This window comes from Chrysemys picta, chromosome 11 (genome assembly GCF_011386835.1).
Source record: "Chrysemys picta bellii isolate R12L10 chromosome 11, ASM1138683v2, whole genome shotgun sequence".
In the NCBI taxonomy this organism is placed as follows: domain Eukaryota; kingdom Metazoa; phylum Chordata; order Testudines; family Emydidae; genus Chrysemys; species Chrysemys picta.
The window spans coordinates 58,382,766-58,410,731 of NC_088801.1; the positions used below are offsets into that span (position 1 = coordinate 58,382,766).

The 27,966-nt window shown below is 46.2% G+C and overlaps 2 protein-coding genes across 5 annotated transcripts in view; both read right to left on the bottom strand.

Moving 5' to 3' along the window:
• The window catches only part of LOC135974151 (serine/arginine repetitive matrix protein 2-like), a 994,828-nt gene that overhangs the window by 736,587 nt on the left and 230,275 nt on the right, over positions 1-27,966 (bottom strand). The window lies entirely within an intron of this gene.
• On the bottom strand, positions 3,200-27,929 carry FLACC1 (flagellum associated containing coiled-coil domains 1). Of its 4 annotated transcripts, none has more exons than XM_065560935.1 (16): positions 27,790-27,929; positions 26,176-26,313; positions 25,416-25,490; positions 24,611-24,668; positions 21,652-21,788; positions 20,477-20,497; positions 18,335-18,431; positions 17,254-17,315; positions 15,463-15,560; positions 14,264-14,316; positions 13,420-13,519; positions 12,021-12,124; positions 11,352-11,414; positions 9,701-9,790; positions 5,576-5,685; positions 3,200-3,422 (listed from the first exon to the last, which is right to left on the bottom strand). In XM_065560935.1, exons 2-16 carry the CDS (start codon positions 26,277-26,279, stop codon positions 3,356-3,358), a joined length of 1,239 nt encoding a protein of 412 aa, XP_065417007.1. In that variant the 5' UTR covers positions 26,280-26,313; positions 27,790-27,929; the 3' UTR covers positions 3,200-3,355. The 4 variants fall into 4 exon arrangements, with proteins under 4 accessions (XP_065417007.1, XP_023959818.1, XP_042707661.1 ...); XM_024104050.3 differs by lacking the exon at positions 18,335-18,431 and adding an exon at positions 18,474-18,567; XM_042851727.2 differs by lacking the exons at positions 18,335-18,431; positions 25,416-25,490 and adding an exon at positions 18,474-18,567.

A 27,966-nucleotide genomic window follows, 5' to 3' on the forward strand; every position in this document is an offset into this window, starting at 1 on the left:
TGTTGCTTTTTACAGATTCAGACTAACACGGCTACCCCTCTGATACTCGACACCATGCAAGGCACTGCATTTAGCCGTATGGAATGGAAATCTATCAACCTCATGAAGAAACTTGCACAAATACAGACAGATATCATCTTCCTTTCCAAATGCAAACAGATGGACATCATACCAAATGGACTGAAGGTGAAAAATCCATTGCTATCTACATACTGCACAGACCACAGTGAGAGATTATGCCATACGTTATCAAAGAAACTGAGGAACCACCTGATCAGCATCCTATACAGCAAACAGAAAAACATCAAGAAAGAGCTCTCCAACCTGGAGACTCTCATAAATAACCAACCCTCCACACAAACGGACTTTACTAAAATAAGACAGGAGATCTACATTACACACTTCACCTCTCTACAAAGGAAAAAGGACCGTAAGCTGTCTAAAATCCTACCTGCCACATGGGGCCACAACAGGGGTACCCCTAACTCACCCAGCAATATCGTCAATTTATCCAGCTACACACTCAACCCAGCAGAAGAGTCTGTCCTATCTCGGGGACTCTCCTTTTGCCCCAGCACCCCCACGAACATGATACAGTTCTGTGGTGATCTGGAAGCCTACTTTCGCCGCCTCCGACTCAAAGAATACTTTCATGATAACACTGAACAGCGCACTGATACACAGATACCCTCCCACCAACAACACAGGAAGAAGAACTCCACATGGACTCCTCCTGAGGGTCGAAATGACAGTCTGGACCTATACATAGAATGCTTCCGCCGACGTGCACAGGCAGAAATTGTGGAAAAACAACATCGCTTGCCTCATAACCTAAGTCGTGCAGAACGCAATGCCATCCACAGCCTCAGAAACCACCCTGACATTATCATCAAAGAGGCTGATAAAGGAGGTGCTGTTGTCATCATGAACAGGTCTGACTACCAGAAGGAGGCTGCCAGACAACTCTCCAATACCCAATTCTACAGGCCGCTTTCCTCAGATCCCACTGAGGAATACACTAAGAAACTACACCATCTACTCAGGACACTCCCTACACTAACACAGGAACAAATCAACATACCCTTAGAGCCCCGACCGGGGTTATTCTATCTACTACCTAAGATCCACAAACCTGGAAATCCTGGACGCCCCATCATCTCGGGCATTGGCACTCTCACTGAAGGACTGTCTGGATATGTGGACTCCCTACTCAGACCCTACGCCACCAGCACTCCCAGCTATCTCCGTGACACCACAGATTTCCTGAGGAAACTACAATGCATTGGTGACCTCCCAGAAAACACCATCCTAGCCACCATGGATGTAGAGGCTCTCTACACTAACATCCCACATACAGATGGAATACAAGCTGTCAGGAACAGTATCCCTGATGATGACACAGCACAACTTATTGCTGAGCTCTGTGACTTTATCCTCACGCACAATTATTTCAAATTTGGTGACAATATATACCTCCAGACCAGTGGCACCGCTATGGGCACCCGCATGGCCCCACAATATGCCAACATTTTTATGGCTGACCTGGAACAACGCTTCCTCAGCTCCTATCCACTCATGCCCCTTCTCTACCTACGCTATATTGATGACATCTTCATCATCTGGACCCATGGGAAGGAGGCCCTGGAAGAATTCCACCATGCTTTCAACAGCTTCCACCCCACCATCAACCTCAGCCTGGACCAATCTACACAGGAGGTCCACTTCCTGGACACCACCGTACAAATAAGCGATGGCCACATTAACACCACCCTATACCGAAAACCAACCGACCGCTACGCCTACCTTCATGCCTCCAGCTTCCACCCCGGTCACACCACACGATCCATCGTCTACAGCCAAGCACTGAGGTACAATCGCATCTGCTCCAACCCCTCAGACAGAGACCAACACCTACAAGATCTTCACCAAGCATTCTCAAAACTACGATACCCACACAAGGAAATAAAGAAACAAATCAACAGAGCCAGACGTGTACCCAGAAGCCTCCTGCTACAAGACAGGCCCAGAAGAGAAACCAACAGAACTCCACTGGCCATCACCTACAGTCCTCAGCTTAAACCTCTCCAACGCATCATCAGTGATCTACAACCCATCCTGGACAATGATCCCTCACTTTCACAGACCTTGGGAGGCAGGCCAGTCCTCGCCCACAGACAACCTGCCAACCTTAAGCATATTCTCACCAGCAACCACGCACCGCACCATAACAACTCTAACTCAGGAACCAACCCATGCAACAAACCTCGATGCCTACTCTGCCCACATATCTACACCAGCAACACCATCACTGGACCTAACCAGATCAGCTACAACATCACTGGCTCATTCACCTGCACGTCCACTAATGTTATACATGCCATCATATGCCAGCAATGCCCCTCTGCTATGTACATTGGCCAAACTGGACAGTCACTACGCAAGAGGATAAATGGACACAAGTCAGATATCAGGAATGGCAATATACAAAAACCTGTAGGAGAACACTTCAACCTCCCTGGCCACACAATAGCAGATGTAAAGGTTGCCATCTTACAGCAAAAAAACTTCAGGACCAGACTCCAAAGAGAAACTGCTGAGCTCCAGTTCATTTGCAAATTTGACACCATCAGATCAGGATTAAACAAAGACTGTGAATGGCTATCCAACTACAGAAACAGTTTCTCCTCCCTTGGTGTTCACACCTCAACTGCTAGCAGAGCACCTCACCCTCCCTGATTGAACTAACCTCGTTATCTCCACACTGATATATACCTGCCTCTAGAGATTTCCATTACTTGCATCTGAAGAAGTGAGGTTCTTACCCACGAAAGCTTATGCTCCCAATACTTCTGTTAGTCTCAAAGGTGCCACAGGACCCTCTGTTGCTTTTTACAGATTCAGACTAACACGGCTACCCCTCTGATACTCGATATTGTAGTAATGATTAGCAAGAGGGCTAAAAACATTAGCCTCTGAGCACCTATTCATCTACACCACACCAGCCTGGCCTGGTAAGAGAGAGCTTAAGCAGAGAGAAGACTCAGCTGAGCATCATAGTGCAGCACACACACTTGGGGCCAGCATCCATCTCGCTGTCTGGAAACAAAGCAAGGACAGTGATTTGCAGCAGACTTGTGGCCTGAAGCAATACAGGATAGAGAATAAGGAAACGACAGGACAAAAACATGACACCTGGGATATGATTGATTGATATGGTTTTGGACGAGTGAGGGACGGCAGATTTGGCACTGCCTACAGAAATGGAAAATAAACTTCAACATATTGCTACGTTTGGATTTACCATCATCAGCAAGTTTCCCTTAGTAACAAGGTCACATTCCCATTAGAGCAATCCTCACAACTGACTCTTTTGCCGGACTCTTTCGTTAAATGCTTCTTCGCTCTTTGTGATCAGTTTGCGTCTGTGGGGATAGGAAGGGGAAGTGTTACAAAAGGGACAGTAGAGTATCTACTCACATCTGCCTCTGTTATGTAGCCTTTTATTTTATTTAAAGTGAATTTTGTAATGTGGTATTACGCCTTCATGGGTTCTGCTCTGGTGGCTAGAGTTTCAAGCTTAGCAGAGTGAAAATCACCTCTGCTGCTTGCTTCAGATTTAGAGTCTTTAGGAACACAAAGACCAAGGGTAGTGACCACACGTACATTCACAAGTAAAAGATCTAGTCTGTCTTACAAACTTTATTAAAGTTATAGTTAAAGTTAGGATTAGCCAAGCATATAGAAATTCTATACAGACATACACAAGTTACAAATATATTTATACTCACATCCTTAACAATAGTGTTAGGATCTGATGGGTCTCTCATGGATTGATCATCAGTAGAGGGATGGTTCCTGCTGAAGATTCCCATAGCGAGCTCAATTTTCCCGCTCTGGGCACCCTTTTATAATGTAATTCTGTCTATAACTCTTTAGCATTTACGTATATTGTGCACCCTGCGGTTAGGGCATGTGTTAGAAAAATGTAACTACTCAGTATCTTGTAAGCAAAAAATTACTCTTACTATTAATTTTTTGCAATATCGCCCATTGGTATATCTTTTCCCGTAATCTTAGGGCATGAGGTTATTCTTTGGTCACTTATATTAGCATTTCTTAACTCTGTTGCCTAGTATGGCTAAGCTAAAATCTTACAGGCCTCAGCCCGTAGGCCTTGCATTTCATCCCTACTTAGATATCTAATACACGATTATCCCTTCCACGTACTGATGAATCTCATATCTCTATAATCCTACAATTTAACTCTATTTAGCTTACAATGATTATATATGACGCATGTTAATCATAACCTCAATGAATAAACTAAAGTCATTGGCTACAGTTACTATATAGGCTATAGAATTTAAAGACTGCCAGATAAGCAGGTGCAACTCCACCGACTTCAGCAGACTCACAGTTATGATCCGATTGTTTGTCCCCAGATCTCCCACACGATAGGAAGCATGCTCAGCTCCCACACAACCTCCACATGTGGGTTTCCTTTGCCAGACATAAGCAGAAGCTCTATTTCCATTGTAACGTAAGCCCTGATCTTTAGTAAACAATACATTAATATGCTTAAATCTTGGCCCAGCAACAGATTCATCTTGGTTATTGTGGAACCTGAGTGCCATGTTCCACAGTAAGCAATGAGAATGATCATTGATGAGTTAAAATGAGGCCACCAAACTGAACAGTGGAAAGCCAGCAATTCACAGCATCCTCTCCCTTTATTAATTCCAGTAAACTGCGACAGTGTTTGCTTCAAGAAAGGAATGGAGATTTAATGACCAAGAATGGGAAAAAACTCCTCCCCTCCTTCCAAAAGACACACATTTTTTTCTGTGTTAACACCATCTTGTATATTAGAACTAGAAAACGTGTTTTAAACACTCTAACCTTGTCATCTCCATTTGTTTTTTCTTTACACTTCACTCACCTTAGTGAAACCAGACTGGTTAGTTTCACTTCCTGCGTCTCCGATGCTGTAGGTGATCATTATTTTAAGGACTGGGATACTTTTGATAGGGTTTGGATAATTGTTTCACATGAAAAAAGTGGACTCTTAAAAATGTGGCTGGCATTGCTACTGCCAGCCTCTGCCTCACTGATGTGCATATTACTTGGAGGGGAGGATTCTTCCAGTAACTTTGTGTCAGAATGGGTTTATCATGAAACACCGAACAAGTATAATTAACATTCTCTCTGTTGAGAGCTCAGATATGTAGAAACTACATGCAGCTGCACTGATTGCAAAGCCCATGTTCTGGAAGCTAACAGGCTGTCTAAGCTTCTTGTGGGGCTTTTCTAAGGCACCAGAATTTGAGCAGGGGGAATGTATATACCATCTTGGTGATTCCATGTGGGCAGCGCAGCTCTGCTGAAACTGCTTGGCAGATGGCACTTGCATGAGAATGTTTGGATATAAAATCCACTGTTCCTGCGAATGAAAGAACTGACAAAGCCTCGTAGTGTAAGTAAGAATGATTAAAAAGAGTGAACTAGTAAATGCTCATGTAGTTGAGTGCTGCTAGTTGAAGCTATCTGGGCTGAAATACTTAGATTTCGTTCCTACCTCAGAAGGGCATTTTCATCTGCCAGGGAAGTGATATTGAGCTGGTGTTTTAATTCAACTGCCGAGATTTTCTGTTGGATGTTTTTCTCCAACGCCATCAGGTTGCTTTTCTGGGGAAAAAGGAGCACCGGGTAGTTATTCACTTGCTGTACCCAGACAGGATCAGTCGTTTTACACAACGGCAGGACACAAGACAGCAGGGATGACTGAGAAACACAGAAATCAGTCTGGACCGGTCTAAGCAGGCAAAAACTTCTGCCCCACACTTCCTCCAGATCAATTGTTCTGCTATAGGAACAGCCCAAGCTCGCTGTTAGAATGGTCAAACACTGACAGTTCTTTGCTGGGTGAGACAGCATGAACATGTATGAAAGGTGGGCCATGGTGGTGCAGCATCAGAGCGCAATAGAAAGACTCATTACTAACAGGGAGTGGGATCCCCGAGTAGCTAGTCACAAAAGGCTGACCTGCCAGCAGGGTATAGTCAGTTACACTTGCTTTTAATTTCCCATTTGCTTCTATAGTGGACACCACAGTAATCTCTCTGCAAACAGAATGCCACTGGTCACTGTTCTTATAGCAGGATGTACCCTACTTATAACTAACCAGAGGGCAATAATCAGAGCATCACTGCAGTTAAGAGGCTGTCAGCATATCCTTGGTACAGCTACTGCTCACCAGTTACACAGAAAATTCACCACAACCACAGAGTGGGGAAAGGAATCCCCTCATCTGTCTCAGACATAACTGAACAGGTCATGCCACCAACTGGCATTTGTATTGTAACGAATCCTTGGGCCTCTAGTAATTTGATTGGCAGACACCAATGCGAGGGTGTCTAGAAACTTCTTGGCAACGGTGATGCTAGAACTCAGCTCCTCTTGCACCAAAAGCATAGGCCCCTACCATGTGAGCTATAGGAGAAGTAGTCAGTCAGCTATTACTTGTGTATAGGACCTACAGCATACAGCAGAGCAGTTCTCTGGTCATTTGTTATAATATTAATGCAAATTATGTTCTGTGCACCAAGACGACGCCCCCCCCCCAAATCTGAATCCAGCAGCAGATATTAATAACGTCAAAGAAATGCACAGAACAAACCACCAGAAAATTGGCTTTAGAAGTGCAGAAACAGCCCACCTCTTCTGACATGGCCACTGATTCTGGATGTCTCGACTGTGAGGGCTCAACGTGAGATTCTAGAAGTTGCACCCAACACACACATCCACTTCCTCCTCAGCACAGGGGAAATCTTGCCGACTGGGTGACAGGCCTCATTTTGCCATGGAATTCCCAACCAGTGTCAGAAAGGATTCCACCCCAGGACCTGGGGCTCACTGGCCTATGCCCTCCTGCCTCTGCATGCAGCCTGCAAATATCTTGATGACACTCATTAACTCCCCAAACAGGTTCTCCTCCCCTAACACCTCCTGCTGGATCTCCTATACCAGGCTCCTAATTCACGACTCTCCCCATGGATCCTACCAAAAGTCTGTCTCAACTAGTGTGACCAGACAGCAAATGTGAAAAATCGGGATGGAGGTGGGGGGTAATAGGAGCCTATATAAGAAAAAGACCCAAAATCGGGACTGTCCCTATAAAATCAGGACATCTGGTCACCCTAGTCTCAACACCATGCTGTGTCTCACCCAACACTCTCAGCACCTTCCTTAACACCTGCCCCCAACCATGCATTCCCTTGTCCTCCAGACCCCAACACTATTCCCCTTAGCACTATTGAGAAAAAAGGAAATTGGCCGACAACAAGATTTGGATGGTAACAGTTGACGTATGTAAGTGCTTGTCTAAAAGCTATGGATCAGTACACACATCAATAACCTCACCCCAATCACTGTAAGGTGTGGAACTTCCCACCAAGGTTAACTGTGCAATTCTGACCCCAACCTTAACACACCACTCATGAGCACATAGCCAGGTGCTGGAATTTGCTGTTTGTGCAATACCTAAATAACTTTACATTTGCTCCTCCTCCGATAAACCAAAATTCAGACACAACCTTATCCAGACTCAAGAAACTACTTCTAGCACAACGAAGAGCAATTCTGCTCTGAAACGTGAATGGAGACGATAAACGTGGGAATCAGGGCCATTGTTACAATAATTCCCAGACCAAAGGTGCTCAGTTTAAAGGGGAAAAATACAGCAAGTAACATCGTCAAAAGTAACTAAGTGACCTAGGAGCCTAAATCCCCTTCTCAAAAGTGATGTAGGTACTTGGGAGCCCAAGTCCCACTGAAACTTAGTGATGTGTATGCTCCTTAGTACCTAAACTGGTTTGGCAGATGGCACCCATGTTTTAACTGCCAGCCCTGCAAACACCCCCTTGACCAGAGAGACTAGTTTCAAGCCAAATCAGGGCCTCTGTGACACATAAGCAAAATGATGGCCATCAGTTTATGCTCTTAGTGACACCTGGCTAACCTTATTGCCGTCAGGTGGATTGCACAGCTGCTAATATTTAAAAGGGGTTAAGAAGTCTGAAGAGAACCCAGCTCTCTCCCTCAGAGCCGTGTTGGTTCTGCAGTATTAACAGGATGAAAAAGCGGCAACGCTATTACTAAAGTCAGCAGATTTGACTGAGCACAGGGAGCAGATCTGCCGAGGAGGAAAATGTCATTGTTACATGGGTTCTTTTCAAAGCAAAACTGCAGTTTAAGTACTTGATTTAAATGCAGAAAAGCAAAGGAATTCAGGGTAAGTCTGAAAGCCGGTTTCTTCACCCTGCCCTTTGTACTCCAATATTTCAGATGTCCGCGAACCTCAACTGATCTTTAGATAGTCTGTGCTACAATACATGTGAGCCATGTGGTTCTATCTTCACTTGGACTGTCCTGGTACTTAGGTCAGAGCTGTATCAGGATTTCAGTGGGCTAAGTACAGAATCATCCTGTTCTCCCTACAGGGGAGCAAGATGCTCTAGTTAAAGTGCCATCCAGTTGAGCACAGAGACAGAAAATCCTCCAGCGTGACTTGCCATAGCATTGCCCACCACAGCACATGCCCCTCCTACTCCTCAGCCATCTGCTATTGCCCTCTTTTAATTCTGGAAGCTAACCGTCTCCTCCAAGTGTGGACTGACTGTATTCCAAGAACAGACAGCGTGCTGCACGCAGAGATCACAGCCAACTCCTCATCCCCATCTATCCACACCAATGAGGCATATTTCCAGTCTCCCACCCACCCCTAACCAGGTGACCAACTGCCATCAAGACACTGGCTGCTGGCACACGCATTTAAAGAGCAAATTCCCAGGTCAGGTTACTGGCATTGTTCAGTAGATGGGACTGTACAGTTAAGTGTGAGATGCACTCTCAATAACCCACCTTTCTTAGCAGCCAAAGTACAGCCCGCCTTTGAAGGGAAGGGAAGGGAAGAAAGATATTTTACGCTACATGTCAATGGTGTTTGGAAGCCTGAGAACAGCAGCAGCACTTGGTATCTAAGGAGCCCCATGTGCCATAAAGAAGGGAATGTAGCTGTTCAAGAGAGCCCACAGGAATGAACAGGAGACAAGTCTTCAGTACTCAGAAATAAGGCGAGGATTTAGTCACGGATGTCGTGGAATCCATGACTTCCAGGGACCTTTGTGACTTCAGCCTGCAGTGGTCAGGAGCTGCAGGGTCCCCCGCCTCCAGCAGGGGCAGGCAGCTACAGGGTACCTCAGGCACCTCTGGCAGCCCCGGAGCTCCCAGCCGCCACGGGTGCCTCCAGGAGCCCCCAGCCCTGGCGGGGGAACCCCTGCAGCTCCCGACCTGCCGCCAACGGGGGTACCCCGTAGCTCCTGGCCAACATGGGAGGTGGGCGTACCCTGCAGCTCCTGGCCCCCAGGGGCAGCAGGGGATCCCCAGAGCTGCAGGCAGCAGGGGTACCCCGCAGCCCCCAGCTGCTGCAGGCAGCTCCTAGCCCCTGCGCAGCTGCCCCGCTTCAGGCGGTGTGGGAACCCGCAGATCCCCATTTTGTCAGGTATATTTTTAGTAAAAGTCACAGACAGGTCACGGCTTCTGTGAATTTTTCTTCTTTGCCTGCGTCCTCTCCGTGACTTTTACTAAAAATATCCGTGACAAAATCTTAGCCTTACTCATAACATCACACACGCTCTCCCACCTCTTTCTGCAGCTCCACATGAGTGTTCTGCATCGTTGTGGTGAGAGCCTTGAGAATCTGATCCTTCTCCTTCAAATCGGCTTCCAGAGACTTGATTGGATAAAACACAGACACATTCACTTGGATAAAATGGGCTCCTCTCTCTCTAGCCCAATGTACTGTGCAGCCCCCATCAGCCTCTCCCAGTCATTGCCATCCATCTCCAATACCTGTGTCACGGTCTGCACCACATGGGGGCGAGGGTTGGCCTGAACAGAAGCACGGACATACCATTGCCCTGATTTTATGAGCTGGATTCATTCCTATTGGTAGGGGCCAACTAGTTACCCATGCTGTCCTTGTGCTTAATTGGGCTAGAGGAGAGTCAAGCATAAGCTCTCCTGCATATGGACTTCATTTACCTAGAGGCCTCTCAAGATAATCTGCCACCTTAAGCAAAACTTCAGTGTTCCACACCACTCCTACTCCTTAGAACAGAGGCCAGCATGGGGAGTGAGGGGGCGCGTCAGGTTTTCAGGCTGTGGGGGGGCATGGCAAGCTTTCTGATGGTTAGGTGGTTATGGGAGAAGAGCAGAAGCTAGCATCAGCTCGCAGTGCCACTCACTCAGGCTCGGCCCAACCACCCCTCCACCATGTGTGTGTGGGGGGGGAAACGTGGCTGGGCCAAATGTGAGTGAGTCGCACTGCAGCCAAGCAGCTGGGGTTGTTGCACTGCTCAGGTTTGGCCAGGCCACCCCTTGCCCTAGGCAGAATTGGCTGGCCTAGGGAGCTGTCCAGTTTGCCCACAGCTAGAGCGATCCCTAGATTTACCCCTTCACACACAATGGTGCAGGGGCTACAAGTTACAGAGCAGCCGCGTGTGAAGTGGGAGCCACTCCTAGAGGAGAGCAGACAAAACCACTCCCCCACTGAGGGGATATGTCTACACTTGGAGCGGTGGGTGTGATTCGAGGAGTCCTACTCGCACTAGATCAATCAGAGCTAGCACATAAAACATAGGGTAGCTGTGTGGGGATGGGCTAACCACCCTGAGGATGTGCCTAGGATCTTGGATGGACACATACTCAGGGCAGCTGGCCCCTCCTCCCCACCCATCCTGCCACAGATACACTATTTTTAGCATGCCAGCATAATGCGAGCTAGCCTCGGTATGTCTCCTCACGTGAGCTGGGAATCACCCCCCCAGCTCCAAGTGTAGACATTTCCCCGAGGAAACCCAGAGCTCTATGTTACAATAAGGGATCAAGAGCAGCCCAACCAGCAGAGGCTGCACTAAACCATTACAGCCTTCAGACACCCAGGCCCTGTGGCTCGCTAGCCAGCCAGGCCCCTGTCTGGGGTCTGCCCTTATTTGGAAAGTTTTTTATTTCAGGTTTTATAAAAGCACCAGGGCTACATCAAGAACCCAGAATCAAGCTTCGTTTTCCAATGGAAATTACAGTTAAATTTCCTGAGTGGCTCCTTCTCCTATTACAGAACAGTGCACAAAAGGGGAGCTGATCAGTGTGCACTATCCCCTCCATAAGCTTAAATACCTCAGCTAAGTCCCGTCCTGCTGACTGGGGGAGAGTGAACTGCTCAGAAAGCTAGACCGTACCATGTGACACAGTTGCTCCAGTGGCACTGCATTCCTTTTTTTTGCCATACTTGCCTCCTTGATGTTTTGCAACTCTTTTATTTTCTCCACATCTTCCTGGTGCTGTTTAATAAACTCCTGAAAAGGACACACAGTTTGTGCACAGTTCATGGCACGTCTGTAACGTTCCCAGGCTCATCAGTGAGCAGCCGATTCCAACCACCCGCACAATCCAACAGGCGAAACCAAATGCACGACCTTCCAGACAATAACTGCTAGGCAGAAATACAAGTGACTGGTGCTTTGGAAGGTGTCGGACATGCCCCGCACTCCTTAGGATCCCTGGGGTTTAACAGAATTGTCCTGTGATTATGGTTTGAATCCAGCCTGTCCCCATCTCTCCCTTTACTCAGAGCATCAGGCCCTTGAGCCTTTGAGCAATAGGAGCCTTATAAATAGACATAAGAACAGCCATACTGGGTCAGACCAAAGGTCCATCTAACCCAGTATCCTGTCTCGTGACAGTGGCCAATGCCGGGTGTCCCAGAGGGAATGAACAGAACAGGTTATCATCAAGTGATCCATCCCCTGTCGCCCATTCCCAGCTTCTGGAAAACAGAGGCTAGTGACACCATAGACACATGGATTTTATAACAAACCTGCTACTATTTTACTGGCAATAAGAGTTCATGGGAACTGCAGCACCTCAACATGTAGCTTTATGCTTCCCTCAGGACTAGCTACCTCTCTTTCCTGCTGGGAGTGTTTATTCATCATGGAGTTACCACTCTGAGATGATTTCTTTAGCTGCTCTCTCTCCAGCTCAAATTTCTTCATCAATTCCTGCTCTGTGGAGAGAAAGACAGAGGTCTGAGGGCTTTTCCTAATCATCCATTTTAACTCTGTATAAGAGGCACATAAATGTACGTGGCAACATGGATACGAGGTGTTTGACTCATTTCAGCTGCATTCAATATTTCTACAGCCCTAGCACTATGGTATCTATGCACCAGATAACGAATGACAGCACTGGGTGTGCCCCGAAGGAGAACGTTCTCATAGTCTCACCCCATACACATGCCCACACACTGGATCACTTTTCCAGTTATCGTTTTGCTCCCTTCTCCTCCTCTTGCAGTCTCTCTTCTTTGCATGGTAACTTTGTAGCTGTCACAGGTGTTACTTTGCGAGGCTCTGGGATGTGGCACAATGTACAACGTAGCCAGAAATATGTCCTTACCCAGGGGCACACTTCCTACAGAATGGGCTAGCAGGGAAGAGATAAGCACATTGCTGAAGTGACAATATGGAGGAAAAAGAACAGGAGTACTTGTGGCACCTTCGAGACTAACAAATTTATTTGAGCATAAGCTTTCGTGGGCTAAAACCCACTTCATCGGATGCATGTAGTGGAAAATACAGTAGGAAGATATATATAGATATACACACACACAGAGAACATGAAAAAATGGGTGTTGCCATACCAACTATAATGAGACTAATCAATTAAAGTGGGCTATTATCAGCAGGAAAAAAAAACTTTTGTAGTGATAATCAGGATGGCCCATTTCCAACAGTTGACAAGAAGATGTGAGTAACAGTAGGTCGCTCTTCTATTCTAAGCCCTTATTTATAGTCACTTATAAAAGGTTCTTTTGTTGCTGTTTGTTTAAAATCCCAGGAAGCGTCATGCTTGGTCTCAGCCCAGAAGTGATTTTTTGTAACCAGGCATGGGACCAAAGGCCTTGAATATATAAAATCTTCAGGACTATTCATTGCTATCACAGATAAGTTACAATAACCAGAGCAGAAGGTATTCCTGGGTTCTTCTCCATCCACTGAATAACGGAGAGCAACCGGTTACTCTATTGCAGCCAGACCTAGAAGAGTCAGTAAAACTGTCTGGGATAATCTGGTATTTACATCCTAGCAGTTAATAAGGCAGATCTCAAACAATTAAATGACTCAGAGGCAAATGTAGTACCTAAAACTATTTCCAACTCATTGATTTTAATTCACTACCTTGGAAGCTAATGGTGTCCCTCTGAACAGAACGGATTGCCTAAGCTTGGGGGCAGTGGAGTGGTCATCAGCTGCGGCTCTGCCTCCACAGATGTAAATACAAGTGTCCTTGTTTACTCACTTTGCTGTAACAGTGCCTTCTCCCGCTCAGTCCTCTCACTCTTCTTCCATTCAGCCTGCCTTCTCAGCCACTTCTCCTCCATTTCATCAGAAACACTGTCCTACACACACACAGACAATATGCATTTTCAGAAAATCTTCCAAAAACCCTGACGGCTCCTGAATCTCCCACATTGCCTCCAATTATGCTGTAAAAAGATAGCAACTAAATAGCCATTTCCATCCACAGATCCCAAAGTGCTGTACCCTGGAGCTCTCCCCAGGCTAAGGGAGCAGAAGGAGGGAGATCCTTTGGGGGGACAGCCTCTGTGGCCACTGCACACCCCTCTTCCTTGACAGGGGCGAGGGAGACACCTCCAGCTGCATCCGTCATGCCTGCTCCTGCTAGCAGTCACTGAAGTTATGTTCTGTGGTGCACAGGGTATGTGTCCCCACCCTTGGGTTTCGGATATCCTGCCCTCCTTACCCACAGTGGAACTGCAGTGAATCCAGCACATCGGGGACCCTGTGTGCCAATGGTGATGGCGGGGTGTGTGTGTGTGTGTGAATCTGATGAGTGCACTCACTGCAGTACCTTCCTATGAAACTAAGGGCTAGTCTACACTACAGTGCTACATCGGTGCAGCTGCACTATGCCGACAGGAGAGCATCTCCCACTGACAGAGCACCAGTTTGGTCAGTGCTTAGGTTGATGTAACTTGCGTTGCTTGGGAGGTGGCTTTTTCACAGCCCTGAGTGATGTAAGTTACGTCAACTTAAACGGTAGTTGTAGCCAAGCCCTAAGCATTAGACTAACAGGACTTGATCCACTTTTGCAGATCACTGCAGGGTTGCTGAAATCTCACCTGGTACATTCGGAATGCATTCTTCAGATACTTGTATTCCTTCTGCATCCCCTCTGAGCAACAAGAGAAGGACAAGATGTGCAGTTAATACAGCAATTTTAACATGAATGTCTCAGCCATGGGGATTTGCACTAAAACCCTGAATAGATAACATGAAAATGGACTAGGCATCTCAGTCCAGACCCCCCAAGACACGTCTGTCACAGATTCCACCACATTGTATGGGACTAAGAATGAAGAAACGAATTCTGTTTTTTAAAGGTGGCTCAGAATTAGAAGGGGACTGAGGCTGGGTTGGGGCAGGTTGCGTGGAGTATCTGCTGACCCTACAGCTGGCCTGAAGACAACGGTCAGTGACTTTTCGGAGCACCAAAAGGCACCCAAAATTAAATGTAGCTGGGCTACACTCATTGATTTGAAATATTTTCTTCATTTCTGTTTACAAAAGTACTGAGCAAATTGCAGAAGGTCTGGCTGGCCATCCAACAAGTGTTCTGGGCAGCCTCCCCCTGAAATCAATATCTGTTTGGAAACCTGAGCATTATTCAAAGCAGCAGAAATCTGATGAGCTCAGGTGATCTCCAATTCCCTCCTGCTATTTTGGACTGAAATCTCTCAAGACTGCATGAGACTTTGGCATAGGGTGACCAGATGAGAGGAAGAAAATATCGGGACACGGGGGGAAGGAGGTCTGCCGGCGGACCAAACAAAACAAAACAAAACAAAAACTGCCGGCGGAGCGAAATATCGGGACAAAGATCAGTCAGGACACGGGACAAACACCTAAAAATCAGGACGGTCCCGATTTTATCGGGACGTCTGGTCACCCTACTTTGGCATAACTGAATCTCAACCATAAACCTTGATTCGGCCTCAGAACACAGACCCCAGTCTAAACCTAATCCAGATCTGGACATGACTCCCGACATCAGTTTATAATTCCAGCACAACGCTAGCATTTAAAGGACTGGCACACTACCAGCCGCAAGCCACCTTCCTTCACAACTATCCCTCTTCCCCACTTAGTACCGACAATCACGGCTCAGACCCCTCTTTGCTTTCAGTACTAAAACCTGGAGAGGCAAGGGGAGCTTCCAAAGGGAGTCTGCTGCTGTGAATATGCTAGAGAGGGAAAGAACCTGATAGGCGTTTCCAGCTCAGAGTAACCATGAAAACAACAGGGATCAGACTGTCCATACCCATTTTCTCTTGTGCAGAGGCCCTCTCAGTCCTCAGTTCTTTCTTGTACTGCACTTGCAAGGCCTGGAGCTCAGCACAGTGAGCTTCTTGGAGTTCCCTGTGTGACCAACGCACAAGCACATCAATGCAGAGATCCACAGAGCACACTTTCCTCTCCGCCACCCACTTGATCGTTTATAGTGATGGAATAATTACAGAAGGTGACTGGCCAGGTGACTCTCACTGTGTTCGTTATTTTGGTTTCTGTGTACTGCACATTTACATTTCTAGGAATCTGCAGGAGGCAGCTGACATTTTGTGGTCAATTCAGATGCAAATTACCAGAGGAGAGACACACTGTGCATATCCCGGAGACTTTACTTTTGTTCTTTCTTGTTTTAAAATAAAAGTCAACCAGGCTGAAAGTATAGGGCTACTCTTTGTGTGTGGAGAAAATACAACCTGGGGTGTAATTTGATAAGCAGAGAGGCTTGCAGATGTGTCATGCAGATCTTCCTAAACAAGGAGCCATTAGAAGCTTTATGGCATCTCGCACCATCATCTATTTAGTTTGTGCTGGGCATGTCCCAGCAAGTCATTTATCTCATTTTATTTGCTCTTGGTCCTATTTTTCTTCTTTCATTCTGCATTCTCTCTCTTTAAAGTGCATTAGTTTCTAATGAGGCGATTGACGAGAGCAGAATTTAGTGATGCTGTACAAGGGGCGTCTAAAGTCAGTTTATATATTAATTTCAAATGTATGTTTTCTGGTTTGTGAAGTAAGTTTACTGCACATGGGGTTGCTGGAGGAAGTCGGGTGTTGCTAGACTTAGCCCATCACCCCACCTTCTCAATAACCTTTCCCAAGCTGACGAGCTCATTGCTGACAATTGATACCTCAGTGAGGAGGAACCTTATAAAAATGCAGATTTATCCTTTCCAACTCAGACTTCATAGCTGGGTATAGTAGGGAGATAGGACTGGGCCAAAAGGCTCCGTTAGCCATCTGAGAGTCCTGGTGGGGGCGGGAGGCACAATTGTGTCAAGCTGGCTCTATCCTTTCTTCTTCAAGAGCGCGCGGATGGATCCTGGGTGACAGTTAGCCATAGAGAGCGGCACAGCTCAGATTTGTCACCACTCATTCAGCCAGTATGCAAGGCCCCTACGGTAAGGTACATCATGCTGTGGGCTCAGATGCCAACAATGTGCGGATGGCACCTAGTACCTCATCAGTTGAAGACAGCGTGGTGCCCTAAGTGTCTGGACAAAGTAGGGACATGAAAGAAACATTGATGTCCCCAACACAACGTGAAGTCAAGGTTAGGCTGGTCAGCAAAGGAAAACACTGAGACACTGGCAGACACACTTGCTATGCTCTCCCATTACTCCAAGAAAGTGTCCAGCCTAAGATCTCACAAGAACAGCTGTGTTCATGTCACATTTTGGCCTATGGATGATGGAAATATCATGAGAGAATAAAATCTCACAATATCTTCACCAGCCACGGTACAAAATCGAAGTACAGATGGCCTCATGATTCCGCTGCTCCCATGGTATCCAGGGTTGGAAAGTGAGCCTGATTCTGGCCTGGATTCAAAGCCACTGGATCTGGATGCCCCAATAATATTTATGGTATAGAGATCACAATGTGTCAATCCCAAGCTTGGCTCATTTTATAGAAGACATACTGCATGTTGTCTCTTAGTCTGAACATCCAAAACCACACAAGGTGTAAAATCTTGTAGAGAAAACTGGTATCCAGCATTCAGTTCACACATGTGCTTTCTCCTTGCATAGCACAGCAGTTGTACCTGATCTTATTCTCATGCTCCTGTTGCATCTCATTGCACTTTTCTTCCATATCCTTCTCCAACTTGAAAGGAAAGGAGACAAGTTTTTATTAAGGTGTAAACCAGGGGTCAGCAACCTTTGGCACGCGGCTTGCCAGGGTAAGCACCTTGGCGGGCTGGGCCGGTTTGTTTACCTGCTGCATCCGATCACGGCTCCCACTGGCCGCGGTTTGCCGCTCCGGGCCAATGGGGGCGGCGGGAAGCGGCGCAGGCCGAGGGATGTGCTGGTCACCGCTTCCTGCCGCCACCATTGGCCCAGAGCGGCGAACCGCGGCCAGTGGGAGCGGCGAACCGCGGCCAGTGGGAGCGGCGAACCGCGGCCAGTGGGAGCGGCGAACCGCGGCCAGTGGGAGCGGCGAACCGCGGCCAGTGGGAGCGGCGATCGGCCAAACCTGCAGACGTGGCAGATAAACAAACCGGCCCAGCCCACCAGGGTGCTTACCCTGGCAAGCTGTGTGCCAAAGGTTGCCAACCCCTGGTGTAAACGTACCTACCCTGCCATTTATTTGAGAGAAAATATCTGCTAATGACATAACTCCAGTCAGGTTACTAAAAATCCTGTCCACAGTGGGCTCAGAATTGTGATAGCTACAATTCCGATCCCAGTACAGAAAAGGCATTATTTTTATTCATTTTCCCCTTGAAAAACATGCTGTTTAACTGTTTTCCATCCTAGGCTGGTTATGCAGAGATCTCTTCATTACCTAAGCCCCTTGCTCTTTTTTCAGAGTCACCAATTGCAATCAGAGCAAACGCTTCTAAATTTCAAACAGCAGGGAAGTCGTTCAAGGTGGGCTTTCCAAAAGCGCTGAATTCACTTGGGAGCACAAATCCCCGTGACTTTCAAGTGACTTAGGTGGTTTTAAAAATGCTGCCCTCCATGAAGCAGCTGTTTGACTGTAAAGGAATCCACATTTATGGCACATAAACAATTAGTCAAGTTCCCCGCCTGCCAGTTCTCTGCACTAACTGCTAGACAACACTGCCTCCTGCAGGCATGTGGACACCTAGCAATCTGGGTGCACTTTAGCCAGTCACTCACTAATAATGGCACTGAAAGGATCCAGGCAGTGCTGTGTGGTCTCGTCAGTCCTCTCCCTGTAGTCTTCCTCAGACACTGTGACTTCATGGAGCACTTTCTGAAAAGAAGGGATAGATGACAGACAACCAGGTGGACTCACCAGTTTGCGGGAGGCCTGGTGATCTCTGCGCAGTTGCTCCATCATGTCTGTCAGCTCAGCAATCTGTTCCTCTAAGTCAGTAATAACATCCTCCCTAAAATGAGACACCATCTTTCCGTCATGCACGGGGCCCATTGCTGGGACAATCTTGTTGTTTTAAAAGGAGCAGTGGTGGAAATAGAAATAATATCACTACTAGAATTCAGCATCTGGGGCTGGTGTCTGCTCCCTCACTGCTTCTCTCACTCGAGGCGGCAGGGTTGCAGAATGGGTGTGTAATCTTCCCCCAGCCTGTCTTACCACCGGGGCTGAGGAAATGGTTCTCAGTGGTTTACCCACTCATTAGGGACGCCGTCCCCTCCCCTTTGGGCTCTTTTGGCCCAGCAACCGACTTTCCAGTGCAGCTCCTTTTCCTGCTCCCTTCAGCAGCAACACGGCCACCAGAGGAAAGTAAGGTCACAGAGAAAAGCAAGCTTTGACGTCCTGCCCACATGGAGGCACAATGAGAAGGGAGGGTGTATAGATGCACAGAGGGAAGGAGGAGAGGGTGGGTGGTTGCAAACAGAGACTGACCATCACTGGTCAGAATGTGGGACATCTTTGTGGAGAGCTGGTGCATTTGGGTCTCTGATTTATTCCAGTGCTGTGTTCTGGTGAATTTTACAATCCCAATTCTGACAGTGACCACCCCAGACACTGAAAGGTTGGTAAACAGTGATCAAAGCACCCTTTGTATATCCCCTGTCTCTAAGGTTGCCAATTCTGGTTGGACATATTCCTGGAGGTTTCATCACATGACAATCTTTCATTAAAGATTAATCTTTAATTCCTGGAGACTCCAGGTCAATCCTGGAGAGTTGGCAACAGTACCTGTCTCTAAGGATTACAGCTCTCATCTGCGAAAGAAAGGGCATTTCTCAATATGGACGCATGAGATTTACAATTGAATGGATGGTATTCCCTCTCCAAAAGGCAGGTCTTTTAATCTGCTTACTGGTGCTCAGGACTTCTAGATAAGTTTCAGTTTAATTGGGGCAACTTTCTCCATCCACTACTTCCCTGTGACCCTCTTTGGTCATCCCCTCTCTTTTTCAGCATCCTGAAGACTTCATGCTTTGGCTACCACCTTTCTGTCCAAGGTGGACCAGGCAGGACTCCTCTTGGAGACCATCAATGCTGCCACTTAGTCAGGTGGAAGGACCACTGTTGAGCAACACGTGATGTGCTCCTCTCAAGGGACTAAACAAGCTGCCTCTTAGCTTGTTAGAGCTAAGAGAATGAAAGCTGGGCCCCAGACCACAGAGGGGCTTTTACTGAACACTTCACTTCGCTCTAGTATCCTCCCAATGCCAGCTAGATACCAGATTCAAGGTCACAAGAGCACTCCAAAGAGAGGAAGCAAATGGAGGGATGAGAACATTTAAAGGAAAAGACCAAACTTAATAATCAAATTATGTTAAACTTTAGAACAGAATAATTTGAAATATTAATGGGCTGCAACATTTGCACAAGTATTGGCATCTGATAGGCCCAGAACACAACATTCAAGTCCAAATCACACAAAGTTAAGGGGTATTTGGCTCCAGATTTTGGGTCATCCCTATCTTCTGAGCAGAGTGTATTTCATGTCACAGTAGTTTACAAACTGTATTCAGTCACTATAAATGGCTTCTGACTGAACAAGATCTGACTATACACACTATTTTCTTACTTTAACATCTGCTTTCCTTACAGGAGATCTACATTTAGACTCAGTTTCCAGCCCTCAACACAAAACAAGCAGTGGGACAACAGTGTTCCATCTCCAGGGTGGAAGGAGGTGAGGGAGACACTTTGTATATAACAGTACATCTTGCTGTCACTGGTTAACCAAGAAACAGCATTCAGGGTAAGGAATGAAACCAGATTCCTGCAGGTGGTGGTGAGAAGGAGGTTAAAAACGTACATAAAGTTCACAGTTTTTGATTTTGACCCAAAACAAACACAAAACAAGCAATACTCACGTCTCAGGTTTCACTGGGCTTCTGCAAAGAGAGTGAAAGATTAAATGTACATTATCAAACTTCTGAAGGTTGAGTTAGAGTGGATGACATGAGTTTGTTGCAAAGCAAAAACCTGACTGCATCTAAGAGGCGAATCATTATTGAGTGTTCTCTGAAGTTTGTTCCATTAGCAACTCCTCCCATAATGCAGGATACTATACAACACCCAAAAACCTATAATGCTTCTACATTGACTTTTCAGCCTACACACACACACACACACACACACACACACACACCCCTTGGTGGTAGGTGCTAAAAAATAGACAGTGAAGTGGATGGGAGTGCTTGGTGAGAAGGCCAGGTACAGACATTTCAATGCAAGTCAGAAACAAAGCATTTATTTGTCCTATATTTTGCCTGAAAGCAGAGAGCTATGAACACACCCTGGGCAGATGCACCAAAGTTACACTTTCTTCAGCTAGCACTGTGCTCTAGAAATTGTCTCTTCTAAAAGCTGAGATCAGATCTCTTACTGGATCTTCAGTTTGGACCTGAATGATCCTCTCACACCAACCTGGGTCTCTCCCATTTTCTTACCGTTCTGTTTGCCTTAGAAACACTCCATCATTAAGAAAATGTTATTTTTTGTTACAGAAATAAAACTCCCCTCATTAAAATAAATGCTATTTTGGTAGCATCCCTCACTTTGGAAGGCAGAGCACTGTACAACTGATTCTAAAATTGCAGCCGCACTATCAAATTACAGTGCACACCTCTCTCTTCTACCCTTGTGACAGCCCTGAGAGTGCCACGTGCAGTACAACAAACAGGACCCAAAACTCTCACAAACCAGAAATCCAGAGAGAAGCTTGATTCTGCTGTCACTTTTATGAAGTCAATGGAATCGCTCCCGAGTTACTTAAATTAGAGAAGAATCAGACTCTTCATCTCCCTCTAACCACACACGAGGTGTTTACCTTGGGGCAGATTCTGATCTCACATCAGCTTTACACTGGTGTAACTCAGTTGGCCTAGACAAAGGCCCCTTGTCTATGCAGCATGTGCTTATGAGGGTCATCTCCCCTCTTGCAAGCTTCCACAAGTTCCTCACACACTGTTATTTTGGTGGGGGACCAGGACCATTTTAAGATTCAACCACTTTTCTTGCCATTTAACTGATTTTCTAAGATTACCTGGGAACAAAGCGCGGGGCCGGTTCTTCAGTAGCATTTTTTTTTTCAAAAAATTCCTCCCCTAGCGTGACGGAGAGATGTTCTTTACTTCGAGTCAAGGTATAACCAGGTGAGATTTCTATGAACTCCCCTGAAGCCTGGGGGCCAAAAGAGAAGATATTTAGCTCAGGAAACCTAGTGTCTGGAACCCTAAACCCATTAAAGGGATCTCTCTCTCTCATTCTGAAACTGTCAGGAGTGTTTTCTAAAGTATTCCCTGTACCAGCAGAAGGGAAAAATGGGATTCCCCACCCAAGGACCCTTCCCCAAAATCAAGTAGAATCAGATCTGTGACATTATATGGCTTTTGTGTTTTATGCTGGCCCATGGGTAAAGAGCAGCCCATACATTTCTGCAACAGGGCCTCCAGCTGCCTTCGTACCACCGGAGCAAGAAAGAACATCACATCCTGGGTCCGGCATTCGCCAGGCACGGCATCTCTGAACCCAAGATCCAGGCAGCTACAATTTGCTTAATTTTGCTGCTGACCTGGTGTCCCCAGCAGGGTCCCAGTGTTGAGGGCAGGAAGTGAACAATACCTTATCCAGATTAACTGCAGGGGGAAGTTGGGCAGAATTCTAATGAGCCAAGTTGAAGTTTGTTCAAGATTAGAGGGGTTGACACCCCAGCTCTTGCAAGTACCAAGGGATCTTTAAGAACTACAGGCAGTGAAGGTCTTTGTTTTCCCCTGAACATTGGCACAGCATGCCCTAACACCATGCCTGGTGGGGAAATACCTGCCAGATCACAAACATGAATGCACGAAGTTATCCAAGATGAAATTCTTAGCAAAGAGACCAGGAGGATCCTTCATTCTGTCTGCTAAGGCCATGAATAGTTGGTTTAACAAACAAAACCATTTGGTCCTGTTATTGTAGAAAGCCAACGCTCTCTAACATCTATGGTGTGCAGATGTTGCTCCTCTTTATTAGCATGTGGTTTTGGGTAACACACAGGTAAGTAAATTGAATGGTTATTATGAAAATCAGATACATTTTAGAGAGAAATCTCAGATGAGGGTGCAAGTACACCTTATCCTTAAGAAAAATTGCATGAGGTGGTTTGGATGTCAGAGCATGCAGTTCAGCCACCCTCCTGCCCACGGGATAGCTACCAGGAAAGCCACCATTAGGAATAGGTGCAGCAAGAAGTATGTTGCTAGAGGCTCAAACAGCAGGTGGGTCCATGAGTCCATGTTGCTAGAGGCTCAAACAGTGGGTCAACAAAACTAGGTTCAAGTCCCTGGGGGGATAGGTTCCCTTATTTGAAGGGACAACTTTTCCAGGCTCTTCACAAAGCCGATTCTCATATCATTAGGAAATATAGCATGGTTACCCATATAGGGATGGAAAATGGATCTTGATACTCGAAATCGCTAACCCCTGCTGTTGTAGGTGCAATAGATGGTCCAGGATATGCAGGATAGACGAGTATATTGGCAAGACCCTGGACTGACGAGCCCAGACAGAAAAACACCTCAATTTTGACAGGTAAGCAGTTCTGGCAGAGGGCTTTCTACTATTTAACAAGACATGGCAAACTTACTGCAAGCAAGACTCTTTTCTAGCATTTAGCCATGGAGCCTCCTGGCTGTTAAATGAAGGGCCCACAGGCTTGGGTAGAGCAGCTGTCCATGATCTTGGGAGATCAAGTCTGGGTTCAACAGAAGTGAAATTGGAGCTGCCACTGACAGATACATTAGAGTAGAGAACCAGTGCCACCAAGGCCATGCTGAGGTTATTAATATACCTTGGGTCTGGTCCCACTTATTCTTTAGCATCATTCTGTGTAGGAGTGGGATTGGGGGAAAGTGTAATAGCCTGTTTGTCCAGGGTAGCATCTGTGATGGAAGCAGGACTGCAGCTTTGTAGGAAGCAAAACTGTCAGCACTTCATGTTCCAAATATGTCTGTTTGTGGTGACTCTTAAATGATCTGCTTAGGTGGGCCACCAGCTTGTTCTGCACCCCTGGAGGGTAAGAGGCTTTCAGTTTGATTGAACTGGCAATGCAAAAGTTTCATAGGTGAATTGCTTCCTGACAAAGCAGCCAAGAGTGAGTGCCCCCTGACTGTTAAAGTAAAACATCGCTGCACGTTGTCTGTGAAAACAAACAGGCTCTTCCCCTTGACATGCGGTAGAGGAAGGCCTGACAGGTCAGGTGGACAATCCTTGGCTCTCTGGCTTTGATATGAAGAGAGACTCTTTGAGGGCCACAAACTTTGAGTTCCGAGGGGGCCCAGATGAGCTGCCCACCGCAGGGCAGATAGGTCTGTCACCAGCCAGCAAAGGCTGAGGGTGGACAAAGGAAACACCTCCACAAACACTGAGTGGGTCTGTCCACTAATCTAACAAAGTTAGTATCCAGGAGAGCACAGAGTTTAGATCATGGCAACTTAGTGAATAAACGGAGGCCAGCCAACTTTCAAGAGTCCGAATATGAGCCTCCCCTAAACATTTCAAGAAGCGTGAATTTGGGTTTTTCCTGGGCCTCTGCCTAAGGCAAGAGATTCATGGCTTGAAGCCCTATGACCAAGTCATCCCTCAGTACCAAGTAATGGGAAAAAAAACAACTGGGGCCAAAATGAAAACTCACACTAAGTCTAGAAAGCTATCTACAACTAATTTAAAATGGACACACCAAGAGTACTTTCAAACACCCGACAAACAACTCCAACGATCCTCACAGGTGCTAAGAAGGAACTGAGGGAGCTCAGGGGCGGCTGGGCCCTATATATTGGTGCAAGTGGCACAAAGCAGCAGAGGGTGCTCGAGTTGCCCTGATGGGTAGCACTGAGGGAAAAATTTCCGATGACTGTGCGAGGGGCCCGGGCACACCAAGAGTGGGAGGCACATGTACAATCACTTGAAGAAGAAATTCTTATTTGCAGTAAAATGCGAACGATCCCACCTGTTCTACTCACATCAGGTGGTTCTCTGCTTCGTAGTCGATATCCATATTTTCTGTTGGGCAATATCCCTCTGCAAATGAAAAGCACCTCCTGAGAGAGTTGCAGACAAGTAGAGTTGCTCAAGGACTAAAACTGCTCCACTTCAAAGATCAGAGCCAGGCACACTCAGTTAAGCCCAGTTTTCGTGGGCGGCCAGGGTGGCGAGAACAAAGATGTGCCCCTTTTCGTAGTGATGTGTGAGTATAGCTATACTGAGTTTGCCAACCAGTTTCCCTGAGAGCTGCTTGTGATCTCTGTATGTTATTATTTATCTGAGGGACTCAGATTTTTTTGGTCACATACCATATACGTATGTACAATAACACCAGCCACATGCACAGAGGTTTTGGTGCTCTATACTAGGCAGTCACCACCACTCAGCTAAGGTTGCTACCTGTCCGGTTTTCACCCAGACAGTCCGGGTTTCAGCTTGTGTGTCCAGGTGCCATTTGACAAACCCTGATGCCCATTTTTTTTTTTAAATCTGTGACAAGCCTAAGCGGAAGGAAGGAGGCAGCGCAGCAAGAGTGCATGCATTCACTGGCGAGACTCCACGTCATTGAGGCTTTAGTGCTTCATGTGTAAATTACCATAACATCAGTACTATTGGGCTGTTAGTCATGCGAAGTCTTGGGACTGCTAATAAGAGTTCTCTGTTTTCTGCTGAACACAGCCGCTCGTTGGGGAGAATTAGCACCTGTACACTCTGGAAAGCTGTTTCATGTCACATACCATCTTGAGCCCTCCACTCTTCTTCTCAAAAAAGACAAATACTTACTTGGATGTGCTGGGAGGTTTTAGAGCAAACAGGAAACTATTTTGGTTTTTCAAGATCATGCCTAGTGAGGAGGACCTGATTTAAAAATATAAACAGTATTCAGACATATTTATGGAACAGACACGAACCAGGTTTACATAATCATGGCAACTCAGCCTTCTGAGAGCAGCCAAGCATTATACTTCCCGGAGGCAGCAGTCCTTTAGCCAGCTTATTTCATAGTGGGCATGGACTGTATCCTTGCCACACCCCAGGCACAATCACAATAAGATTGCATTGGGTGTAATTTTGGACAGACTTTGGCCCTGAATCTATACTCAGATGTTCCAGCAAGTCTCCAGTTACTTGGTTTGGGTTATGGCCTCTTGGAATTCTGCTAAGATAAGCTGTAGTGTATCTAAGCAGTAGCCTCTCAGTGGTGCCCTCCCATAGTCCCATCTCTTCCCTCTGGGCTTGCGGGAAGCATGACAGAAATGACATACACAGCACCTGATACCAGCACTAAACTCATTACAATATAACTTGTGTAAAATACATGTGGAAAGGCATACATAACATAAAAGGGTAATACATTACTTGTATAAAAATCAGTATACACACGAGTTACCTGTAACTTTAAACACATTTCTCTATAGGTATATATAATTTACAACCCCACCCCCAACTATTAATGGAGCCCAAATAAAAGATAAACACAAGAAGCTGGTGTTAAACATTAGAAAGAATGGCATTCCCTCTTCCTCCAATGGCTTCTGCTTACCTGGCTTTCTGATTCGGTAAGCCTGGCATGGTCTTTATTAGCTTTTTACCCCTCACATTCCAAGGATCCCAACAGGCACAGTATAAAAAGGGGGAATGAGACATGTTTGCATAGCAAGAACCCTGGCTCGGCAAAAGGCTGGAGATGAAATAAAGATATGAAGATTCAGAAGCATTTTTCTTATGGGAGACCAACACAGCCAAGTATACACAGCAAATTCAGCCCTTGGATGCATAATGCAACTCCCATTGAGTTCTGTAAGAGTTACACATGTGTATCTGAGCACAGAATTCACTCTTAAGGATTTCCAAGTCTGATCTTTATCTTATACTCATATGCAAGCACAGTATCTTTCCATCTTATTTACATCAACTACTTAACTCATACAGTGATCCGCCCCAGACACACAGTGGACAGGGGAGGGATTTTGGAGATTTCACAGCTGGCTACTTTCAAATGGTCATGGAGATTCACTACTTTCATTTATAAGTAGGGCTGGGACAAATCCATCCTTTGGAGATCCAAAGAAAGATCAGTGCAATTTTGGCCTGCACGGAGAGCTATAACATCACTGAGAAGGCAGGCAATCATCTTGCTGTATATGCCTGTGGTGCAGCCACACTAGGATAACTGATCACTAGTGTAATCACAGGTACAAGGCTCTGGCTTGTCATGGTACCCAACCTAGTCTGACAGTTCCTAGTAGTATGCCAGGTGCATCATGAGTGAGGCTCTAAAGACCCTAACAACTGATGGGTTCCATTTTGCACTCTCCATTTGCCTTCAACTCTGTGCTCTTCCCAAGCCCTTGGCATCCTGTCTCTGTGATCAACTCTTCAAAACTGCCATGGAATTTTCTCTTCCTGGCCACCTACCACATTCCACAGAACATGGGAAAAAACAGTAACAAATTTACCAAAATTACCCTCTGCTGACACCATCCCTACTCAGCCATGGAATCATCACACTAGAAAGAATTTAGAGGCACTTTAGAGAAAAACAATTATTGGGGAATACAGGAAAGATTAAAGTAGCCTAGATTGAGCTAGGATAGGACTAAGGGAATGGTGGGGGGCGGATCATGGTAATAGCCTACAAGTATTGGAAGGGATTATTGTGTGTGCTAACAAGGGAGGTAGAACTAAGAGTAATGAGATCTCATTTAGAAATGGAAAAAATTAGGCCAAGTATTCAGGCAAAACTTCCTGTTTCCCAGGTACATAAAGCTGAGAGATTGTCCCCCCCACACCCTAATCTGCTGAAAAACGCTTAGAAAACCCATAGATGAACAGAGCCCACAACAAAGATAAATCAATTAGATCTCTTGGGTCCACAGTTCCAGCTGAAAATCAATGGGAGCTTCAGGTACTGGCACCTCTACAAATCAGGCCCGACAGCTTGAAATCTATTTGGGGCCTCCAGTGGGCCCAGCCCTCAAGAAGTTTGTCTGAATGCTGTATTGGATTTAACAGCTTTTTAAAAACATTTCTGGGTCTTAGCAGCAGTTTCAAGTTCTTTAGTTTCTAAAACACAAAACCCAAGAGTACTGGACTGTGTCCCCTTTGCCGATCTGAATCGCAAACAAAACAAGGGGAAAAAAAACCAAACCCTTACATTTTGTGTTACTCTCATACAGCAACTGGCTTTATCCTTTGGGTCCAGCCGTTTCCAGAGACTGGAACCCCTGGAAGTTTATGAAAAAAGCAGCCCTTGTAGGTCCTGTTTCTTATCAAGATCTTTGCTTCTCCCTAGACAAGGTTAGTTTCCCTTGTCACCATGGAAACAGGAGTG